Below are 9946 nucleotides of genomic sequence, written 5' to 3'. Positions count from 1 at the left end.
TTGATTATATGTTTGATCAATTTTAGACTGAAGAAGTGTTATAATTCTTAAATTTCATCATCACTGGCTTTAGTGGTTGGTGCATAAATTTGAATAATAGTGGTATTAACTGGTCTTCCTTATAGGCATATGGATATTATCCTATCACATACAGTATTATACTGAAGACAGATCTTGATATGTTCATTTTGATGATAAATGTGATGCCATTTCTCCTCAATTTATCATTCCTGGCATAGTAAACCATGTGATTGTCAGGTTCAAAATGGCCAATACCAGTCCATTTCAGCTCACTAATGCATAGGATATCAATGTTTATGTATTCCATTTCATTTTTGACAATTTCCAATTTTCTTAGATTAATATTTCATACATTCCATATTTCACTTATTAATAAATGTTTCTAACTGTTTCTCTTCATTTTGAGTTATGCCCCATCAGCAAATGAAGGTCCTGAAGGCTTTAACTCCTTTCGAGTCATCACAGTAAACTCTACTTTGAGGAGGAAGCTCTTCCCCTGTTGCATTTTGAGTACCTTCCAACTTGAGGGGCTCATCCTCTGGCACTTTATTTGACAGTATTTTGGTGCTCTTCACCATGTCTCAATAGTCAATATTCTGGTGTTATCTGACAGTGTTCCACTGCTACTCTTAGGGTTTTCAGTGACTGACTAATCGGGAGTAGTCTGTCTCTCCTTCTATCTAGTCTGTCTTCATCTGGAAGCTCAGCTGAAACCTGTCCACCATGGGCGACACTGCTGGTATTTAAAATACCAGTGGCATAGTTTCCAGAATCACAGCAACATGCAAGCCACCACAGTACGACAAACGGAGAGATACGTGGTGAAAAAACCACACAGAACATATAAAAAAATCTGCATTGTTGTAAAACACATTGTCTTGGAAGAAGTACATCCAGAATGCTCCTTAGTATTGAGAATGGTGAGGCTTCATCTACCGTAACTGCACATGTTACATCAGGAGGGACCAGTACCTGGAGAAGGACATCATGCTCAGCAAAGTAGAAGGTCAATGAAGCGGAGGAATATCCTCAAGGCGCTTGATTGGCAGAGTGACTGCAACAATGGGCTCAAACATAACAACACTTATGAGGATGGTACAGGACAAGGCAGTGTTTAGTTCTGTTGTACATAGGGTCACTATGAGTTGTAACTGACTCAGTGGCTCCTAGTAATAACAATAAGACACACTAAACTTTCACATCTTTAAAAAGAGAACTTTTCCTTTGGAAAAATCGAATGGGGATAAAAATATTCTGATGAAGCAAAAATCTCCACAAAAAAAAAAGGCAAACATTTTTAAAAGAAAAACCACAAACTAAACAGATTAAAGAAAGCTCTATTATAAATAAAAAGGCAAACAACAGGGAAAAATAAATTGGTCTAAGTTTATTTTAAAAAGCCACTGACCCTATCAGTAGAAAATATAATGCAAGAAATCTGGGGGGAGAAATACAATCTCACTAGTAAAGATGTAAAAATCAAAATAAACAGACTTAACAGACTAGAAAGTGCTGTCCTTGGGTAAGTACCTAATCTTCATAATCTTTGACCCAGCAATCCTTAGCAGTTTCTACTAAGGCACTCATTGGTTCTCTGCTAGTAGTTACATTTTTCAATGTTTATCACATGTTTATGAAAGATAGGAAATAATCTAAATACTCAACATTAGAGGATTATTTAAACCAATTGTGGTGGCGCAGTGGGTTATATACACTGCCCTGCTAGTTGAACCGTCAGTGATTCAACCCACCAGCTGCTCCGTGGAAAAAATATGAGGTGGTCTGTTCATATAAATATTTAGCCTTGGGAATTCAAAGGAGCCATTCTTCTCTGTCCTATCGAGTTGATGGTAGTGGATTTGCATTTGGGAGGTTTTGTATTGCCTGTGGAACCCTGGTAGTGTAATGTGTTACACATTGGCCTGCTAAGTGCAAAGTCAGCAGTTTGAATCCACCAGCCGATTCATGGAAGACAGATGAGGTTTTGTGCTCTGGTAAAGATTTACAGCCTCACAAACCCAATAAGGAATTGCTATATGAGTTGGAACTGACGCAATGATGCATAGCAGCAGCAGTAGAAGTAGTGTCTGTATATGGTGCTGGTGGTGTGCCGTGGAGCCGGTTCCGACCCATAGCGACCCTGTATAGGGTTTCTAAGGCTGTAAGTAAATCTTTATGGGAGTAGAAAGCCTCATCTTTCTCCCGCAGAGCGGCTGGTAGTTTCGAACCGCTGAGCTTAGGGTTCGCAGCCCGATTCGTAACCACTACGCTACCAGAGCTCCTATCTGTATATGAGGGGGCTTCAAAATGCTCATGGAAAATGGAATTGAAAGATAATGGAATTCCCACGAACTTTGAAGCCTCCTTGTATAATATACATTATATATTTACTGCCGTGGAAGGATACTTTAAAGGAGAAATAAATGCAGATCATTGGTTGAACAAAAACCTAATTAAACGTGTTGCCCTCAAGTCAATTCAGACTCATAGAAACTTTACAGAACAGAGTTCAACTTCCTATAGCATTTCCAAAGCCATAAGTCTTTATGGATGCAAACTCACATCATTCTTCCACAGAGAAACCGGTGGATTCCAATCAGTTAACAGCTGAGCTCTTAGCTTCTGCGGGACCAGGGCTCTGTCATTTGTTTAACACTGCCACTGAGTCCATTTTGACTTATAGCAATCCTATGTAGTGTTTCCAAAGCAGTAAATCTTTTTGAGAGCAGAAAACCTCCTCTCTCCTGTGGTTGGTGGATTCAAACTGCTGACCTTGAGGTTAGCAACCCAAAGGGCAACCCACTATGCCACCAAGGCTACTTCTTCATTAACTTAGTGTGGTGTGGTGCAATTTATGGTTAATTTAAATTTTATTTTGTAAATGTTTGCCTATCCTAAGTGTTCTATTGTAATCATGCCTTATGTAATTAACTTTTAAAAGAAGAAAAAATAAGAAGGCCTTTAAAATTCTTTATAATATTTATAGTAGTCCAAAGTTCCCTCTCTGAGTCAGCTCTCCAGTTTGAAAAACTCTATGATGGTTTCCTTATCAGTTCCAGCTGTTATCACTTCCTGTCTATGAAATGTCCCATGGACTTTTAATCTATTTTACCCTAGTACATACTTGTAAAATGTGACCAAAATGCCACTCGAGAAAGATCCTCAAGGGCAGTATTTAACTAGTTTACAGTTTAGACTTAAGTATTTGCAGATGAGTTTTTCATCCTTATCGCTGACTTAGTGGCAGCCAATGAGACTAATGATTTTTTTTAAAAATTGTAATCTAATTAAATACTGTATAGGTAGCGTAGTGGTTACGAATCAATCGGGCTGCGAACCGCAAGGTCAGCAGTTCGAAACTACCAGCTGCTCCGCGGGAGAAAGATGAGGCTTTCTGCTCCCGTAAAGATATATAGCCTCGGAAACCCTGTTCAGGGTCGCTATGAGTCGGAACCGACTTGACGGCACTTAACAACAACAAACCTAAATTGCTATGTCGTGCAAATAAGACACATTTTCATGTTCTTTAACAGACGACAGTATAAGTCTCCAAAGATTTCATGTGCTCAGGTAATTTTCTATACAATGCATGGCCAGTCCTACTCTGAGACTTCATTTGGGTCTTTTTTTTTAACGGCTTGTGACATAGTTCATATATCACAGAAAGAAAAGTATCATTTGTTCTGTTATAGTGTATAATATATAAGTTAAAGGTAAATGTTGTAAAATAAGAAAAAAAAAAATTCAGTCTCCTACAATTATTTTCCTAAATGAATAATACCCCAAATAAAGTGATAATAACAAGCAAATTTTCAGGAAGCACAAGCAATATTACTAAATATAGCCTTCTGCAGTCCAAAAGTCATGAGTCACTTATTTTAGACACCGCTGGTAGCGTAGTGGTTACGAATCAGGATGCGAACCACAAGGTTAGCAGTTCGAAACTACCAGCTGTTCCGCGGGAGAAAGATGAGGCTTTCTGCTCCCGTAAAGATTTACATCCTCGGAAACCCTGTACAGGGTCTCTATGAGTCAGAACTGACTCCACGGGACACAACAACAACAACAAATGACATGTTTGGAGTCCTGGATCAGCACTGGACTGTAAACCGCAAGGTCGACAGTTCAGTTGGAACCAGCTCAAAGGCACTTAACAACAACAACAATGATATGTTTGGAGTCCTGGTGTGGTGTTGTAGGATAAGAACTGGGCCGAAAGGTTGGCTTGAACTGCAAGGTCAGTGGTTCAAACTCACCAGCTGCTCCTCAGAAACCCTATACAGGCTTGCTATGAATCAGAACCGACTTGACGGCACTTAACAATAACAACAATTTACTATGTGGCACTTGATAGGATTAAACATTTCTCTTCTTACATTCATTCCTTCTATAATAAGCGAATATGGTTTCAATGTAAGGTGTCCCTAATACAATTGGACATTCCTTCAAAGTTTATATTGGTGGTTCATTAGAAATTGTAAGTGCTTTTTTAGGCAAGGGGCATTTCTAAATGCTGGAGTGATGTGAATATGCCTAAAACAGAAATTAATTAAATGATCAAGAGATTTTTAGATACCACAAAGTAATTAAAACTACCATTACAGAGTCAAGAAGAAGTCTGGTACATCAGCTTAGATTTTTCAGATTGAGTTGATCAAGCGTCACAACAATTGGATACTAAACATCTTTTGGCCAAATAGCCAAACATATAAATAGTTCTCAAGCACATCTTTTTTAAAGTGACAGCTTTGTTCAACAACGTCACAGTGTGAAGTTATAGCTTTAGTTCCCATTTGAGTGTATGCTCTAGCAAATGGCTCTTTTCTCATATCTCCTTAATATACACTTATTTACCAGTATTCCTTCAAGGTACCATGTAAGCTGATTTCTGATCATTACTTCACAACTGAATCAGCACTTCCAGGGCAGAATTACAAAGTGGTTAAGGCGCTGATCTCAAAATCAGAGGGACCCTGTTTTGAATCCTGGTTCTGCCAATTATTAACTGTGTGACCTTGGACAAGTAAGGGAATTTACTTTCCTCTCTTAACAAAAGAATAATAAAATTAAACTACCTGATACATTTGTTATAATAATTAAGCAAGATAAGTATATGGTGTGTTTAGCATAGTCCCTGACACATGGTTGAAACATTAACTAGACACTTCATTGCTAAAGTTCCCTCGCTCAGTAAGATCAGCACTGGACTGTGACCCCCAAGATTGGCAGTTCAAACCCACCAACACTTAATAACAACAACAAACCACTGCCATTGAGTCTATTCTAACTCACACTGTTGTTGCTGTTAAGTGCCGTCCAATCATTTCCAACCCATAGGGACCCTATATAAGGTTTCCGAGGAGCATCTGGTGAGCTTGAACTGCCGACCTTGCAGTTCATACCAGAAGTTTGTAGTCCAGCACCACACCAGTACTCCACCACTAACTCATAGTGACTCTCTATTGGGTTTCCAAGACCGTATATCTTTACAGGAGCAGACAGCCTCATTTTACTCTTGCAGAGAGGCTGGTGAGTTTGAACTGCTGACTTTGTGGTTAGCCTAGAGGCAAAACAGACAGTCATTGGATGACCTTCTAATTCAAGAATTAATGAACACTCATTTCCTCTATCTGAGATTCACGTGTTGAGAATAAAAGTTCTATGTTTATTATACGGGTCCAGTTAAAAGATAAGGGAAAAATTTAAGAATTTAGTAACTATTTACTAATATGCAAAACAAATAAGCAAACAAGAAAAAAAAAAAAGAAAAAAAAGTCTCCTACCATGGTCAGTGCACTGATTTCTGACATCTTCTATGCTTTCTGCTTTGATGGCTTCTTCAATAAAAATGTAGCAACTGTCCTGAAACTGAACCCAGGTGGATGAAGGACAATCTATACAGAAAAAGAGAAACACTGTTAAATAACTTGAGAATAACAATTTCATGAATTCCCAAAGATACAGATAGATACTGGATATTAAATTTTCTCAAAAAAAAGGAGGGGGCAATATCCCTTTAGAGATAAGGCTGTCAATCTTTGTTCAAATAAAGAATCAATCTGTGTAATAGGAATTTGGTTTTTTCCATAATACATGTTGGGAAAAGGAGCCCTAGTAGTGTCGTGGGTTGCCTATTGGGTTGCTAACTGAAAGATCAGCAGTTCGAGACCAGGAGGCACTCCAGTGAGAGAAACATGAGGCTTTCAGCCCCCATAAAGATTTACAGCCTCAGAAACCCTATACAGGTCACTATGAGTTGGAATCAACTCGATGGCACACCACCACCACCACCATGTTGTTAAAAAGAAATATGCCAACAATATTTTTTTTATTGGACAGAACAAAGCCACAATTATTTAGGTTGTTTAGGAATTCAAACACGTAAATGATAATGTTATTGCCAGGGCAACAACTATTCAGGAAGAAAAGACAATCAGAATTACAGACTTGTCTTTAAAAGTTATCTTCATAGGCCATAAGTATAATTGTTCAAATGATGCTGTTGGACAGATTTTTTTTAAAAAAACAATAACAAGGATAACAAGTTGTTATATTCTGAATATTCACACGAATGTTCTAGATTTAACACTTCATCAAGGTGGATTCTTTGACCTAGTTTTACGAAACAGAACCACATCTCTTCTTCTATTGTCGCAAGGTAGAGGGGTATCTCTTTCATCTCATTCTTGGTCTCTTTCCATGTTACATGAAGACATGCATTTTTAAGCTCAAGCACTAGAATTTCATTAGTTAGCATTATAAGCAAAAACATGCCAATAAGGAACTGGAAAGATTAGGGAGCAGTGAATTTGTTAATGCTGGATGAGCAACCCAGAAAATGGTTGCACAACTTGAAGAATGCAATGAATGTAAATAAATGGTACATGCAAAAACTGTTAAATTGTATACTTTGCTGTGCATATTTTCAACAACAACAAAATAAAACTTTTAAAGTACATATGTCTGTCAAATGTAGAAAGGAGGATAGTACTGTACTTAATTCCAGTGAATAAAAGAACACAACCATCTACTCTTTTAGGCTTGCTGCCGCTGCTGTGTGCCACCATGTTGGTTCCGACTCATAGCAACCCTACAGAGAGTTTCTGAGGCTGCAAATAATCTTTACAGGAGCAGAAAGCCTCATCTTTCTCCCACCGAGTAGCTGGAAAAATCAAACAACTGATCTTGCAGTTAACACCCCAACTCGTACCCACAAGGCTACCAGGTCTCCTAGAAGAAAAGCAAATCCACTGCCATCGAGTTTACTCCGACTTATATCTGCTCATACAATTTTCTAAAACGACGGTCTCATCTTTCTCCCACCAAGGGGCTGGTGAGTTTAAATCACCGACCTTTTGGTTATTAGCCCAAGCAATACCTAATCCACAGTGCCATCAGGGCTCCTTTTAAGCTTCTTGTTGTTGCTAAGTGCCATCGAGTCTGTTCCAACTCATAATGACCCTGTCTAGGATTTCCGCTCCGCGGGAGAAAGATGAGGCTTTCTACTCCCGTAAAGATTTACACCCTCGGAAACCCTGTACAGGGTCGCTATGGGTCGGAATCGACTCGATGGCACTTAACAACAACAACAAGGATTTCCGAGGAGCAGCTGGTGAGTTTGAACTGCCGACCTTGTGACTCACACCAACCTTATATAGATTAACAACAACAACAAAACTTCAGAAGAAAAAGTTTTCTTGATAAAAAAACCAAAAACCACTCTATGATGGTTATGAAGTCCTGGTGTGGCGCTATGGGTTAATGTGCTGGACTATAAAGTCGGTTTCAACCTCAAGGTCAGCAGTTCAAGCTCACCAGTGGCTCCTTGGAAACCTTATATAAAGTCACTATGGTTTGGAACCGACTCAACAGCACTTCACAACAACATGTTGGTAATGAGGGTAATTATTCACAGGTTAGAGGGTGGACAAGTTCACATGGGTGATGTGATGGGGCAGGCAATATACAATGAGAAAGAGGTTGGCAGAGGAGAGGTAGCAGGAGACGGGGGGAATTAAGAGTTAAAGTGAACTGAGGTAAATACTATTAACTGATGGTACATGGAAGGGACTTCAATCATTGTAATGAAGGAAAGTATATAATTTGTTGAATATAAAACTGATAATCTGCTCTGTAAACCTTCACTCAATTTACAACAACAACAAAAAAAGAATTTGAGCATCAAAAAAACCCACAAAAACTTAAGTGGTTTTTAGATAAATTATCATGAATTCATGTTCTAGAACATGTCTAAAGAAATTATGTTTTGTTATTTTCAAGTTACTTATGTATTACAATTTTACTGAAAACAGAAGCCCTGTTACAAAGATTAGAATTTAACTATCAGGTTGTTGTTGTTTTTTGCTGTGGAGTCAGTTCCGACCCATAGTGACGCTGTATAGGGTTTCCGAGGAGCAGCTGGTGAGCTTGAACTGCCGACCTTGCAGTTCAAACGGCATTGCAGTCTGGTGCGTTAACCCACAGCGCCACACCAGGTCTCCAACAATTAGGTAGGTTAGTCTAAATGAATTTTAACCTCCTGGGTTTACGAAACTCAGAACATGGCACAGACCATTGGTTGTCTTCAGTACCTGATCTCACCTTCTTATACAACACAGAGCACATGGCCACCAAGCTACACTTGGTTACCAGCTTCTGGAAACTTCTGGATAATGAGATATGAACAGAAATGAAATGTGAGATATACAGGAAAGCATGTGCTCCCCTGTTTCAAAATTCTCCTTTCCCACTGGCTAAAATGGTTATTATTCATTAACAATCATGTCACGTGGCCAAACAAAAACTCTAGGAATGGGTGCTACAAGAGGATCCTAGGTAAAGCTATCTATGAGCTCTGGAATACTCACACTCAAGAGAATATGTTTTAAGGGAGAAAAATTTATCTCTTAACTCATTAATTTAGATCAATGTACAGCAGCTAGACAAATAACCCAATTGATATAATTTGTTTTTCTTAAGTGCCGTCAAGTAGGTTCTGATTCATAGCAACCCTATATTAGGGTTTCTGAGAAGCAGTTAATGAGTTTGAAACAAAGACTGAGGTTCAAACCAACATTGTGGTCCAGTGCTTTAGCCCACAGCGCCACACCAGGACGCCAATCGATACAATGGTGGTGGTGGTGTGTCATGGAGTTGGTTCTGACTCATAGCAATCCTGTATAGGGTTTCTGTGGAGCAGCTGGTGAGCTTGAACCAGCAACCTTATGGTTCAAACTGACCTTTCAGTCCAGTGCATTAACCCATAGCACCACACCAGGACTCCAGAACTCCAATAGGCTACTTAAAATTATGCGAGTTTATGAGATACGAGCTTTTCCTGGCCTCCTGCCACCAAAGTTAACAGTTAAATCACCAAAGATAAGCTCAGTTGAGAAAAGGTGTCCCGGAATACAGTGCATTTTGTATTCAGTTGTTTGCTTGCTTTTTTTCCCCTGCTATTTTATAAGCACCTGCATTATATATGTGACAACCTTGTTTTTAACACTGGCAGGAATCTCAAAATCCGCCACTATAGTGGTTTCAAGGTTACTGAATGAATCAAAAGGATTTGACACTTCGGGAAAATGCTCGTAATGAGACATGAAGTAAAAGAATCTGGTTATAAAATTTTACACACAGTATGATGCTAAGATTTAAACAGTAAAGAAGTCTAAAAGGATTCAGGAATTGGAGCTACCAGACAACTCTGTAGAAGGATCCTGAGGTCCTGAAAACAAAGTGCTTGATTTAAAGTCTATCTTGAGCAGTTAGACCCTTAGATCCTCTTCCTGAAAATGTGTACCCAGTCATTGTACATCTCTGCCTTCTTTGGAAAACTGGCTGTAACAATGGCATGACTTCACCGGGGGAGGGAGACTCAAACACAGGCCCAAGGCCGATTCCTATGAGGTGGAGGAAGTGAGAC

At 39.0% G+C, this 9946-nt stretch overlaps 1 protein-coding gene across 1 annotated transcript in view; it reads right to left on the bottom strand.

Annotated features, from left to right (window-relative positions):
- CD302 (CD302 molecule) overlaps positions 1–9946 on the bottom strand; it is a 50698-nt gene that overhangs the window by 20169 nt on the left and 20583 nt on the right. The window contains exon 2 of the mRNA XM_006872026.1: positions 5805–5915. Within this exon, the coding sequence (XP_006872088.1) occupies positions 5805–5915 (111 nt within the window). The remainder of the gene's footprint in view (positions 1–5804; positions 5916–9946) is intronic.

This window comes from Chrysochloris asiatica, unplaced genomic scaffold (genome assembly GCF_000296735.1).
Source record: "Chrysochloris asiatica unplaced genomic scaffold, ChrAsi1.0 scaffold00181, whole genome shotgun sequence".
In the NCBI taxonomy this organism is placed as follows: Eukaryota; Metazoa; Chordata; class Mammalia; order Afrosoricida; family Chrysochloridae; genus Chrysochloris; species Chrysochloris asiatica.
This window is presented reverse-complemented; position numbering and strand designations above follow the sequence as displayed.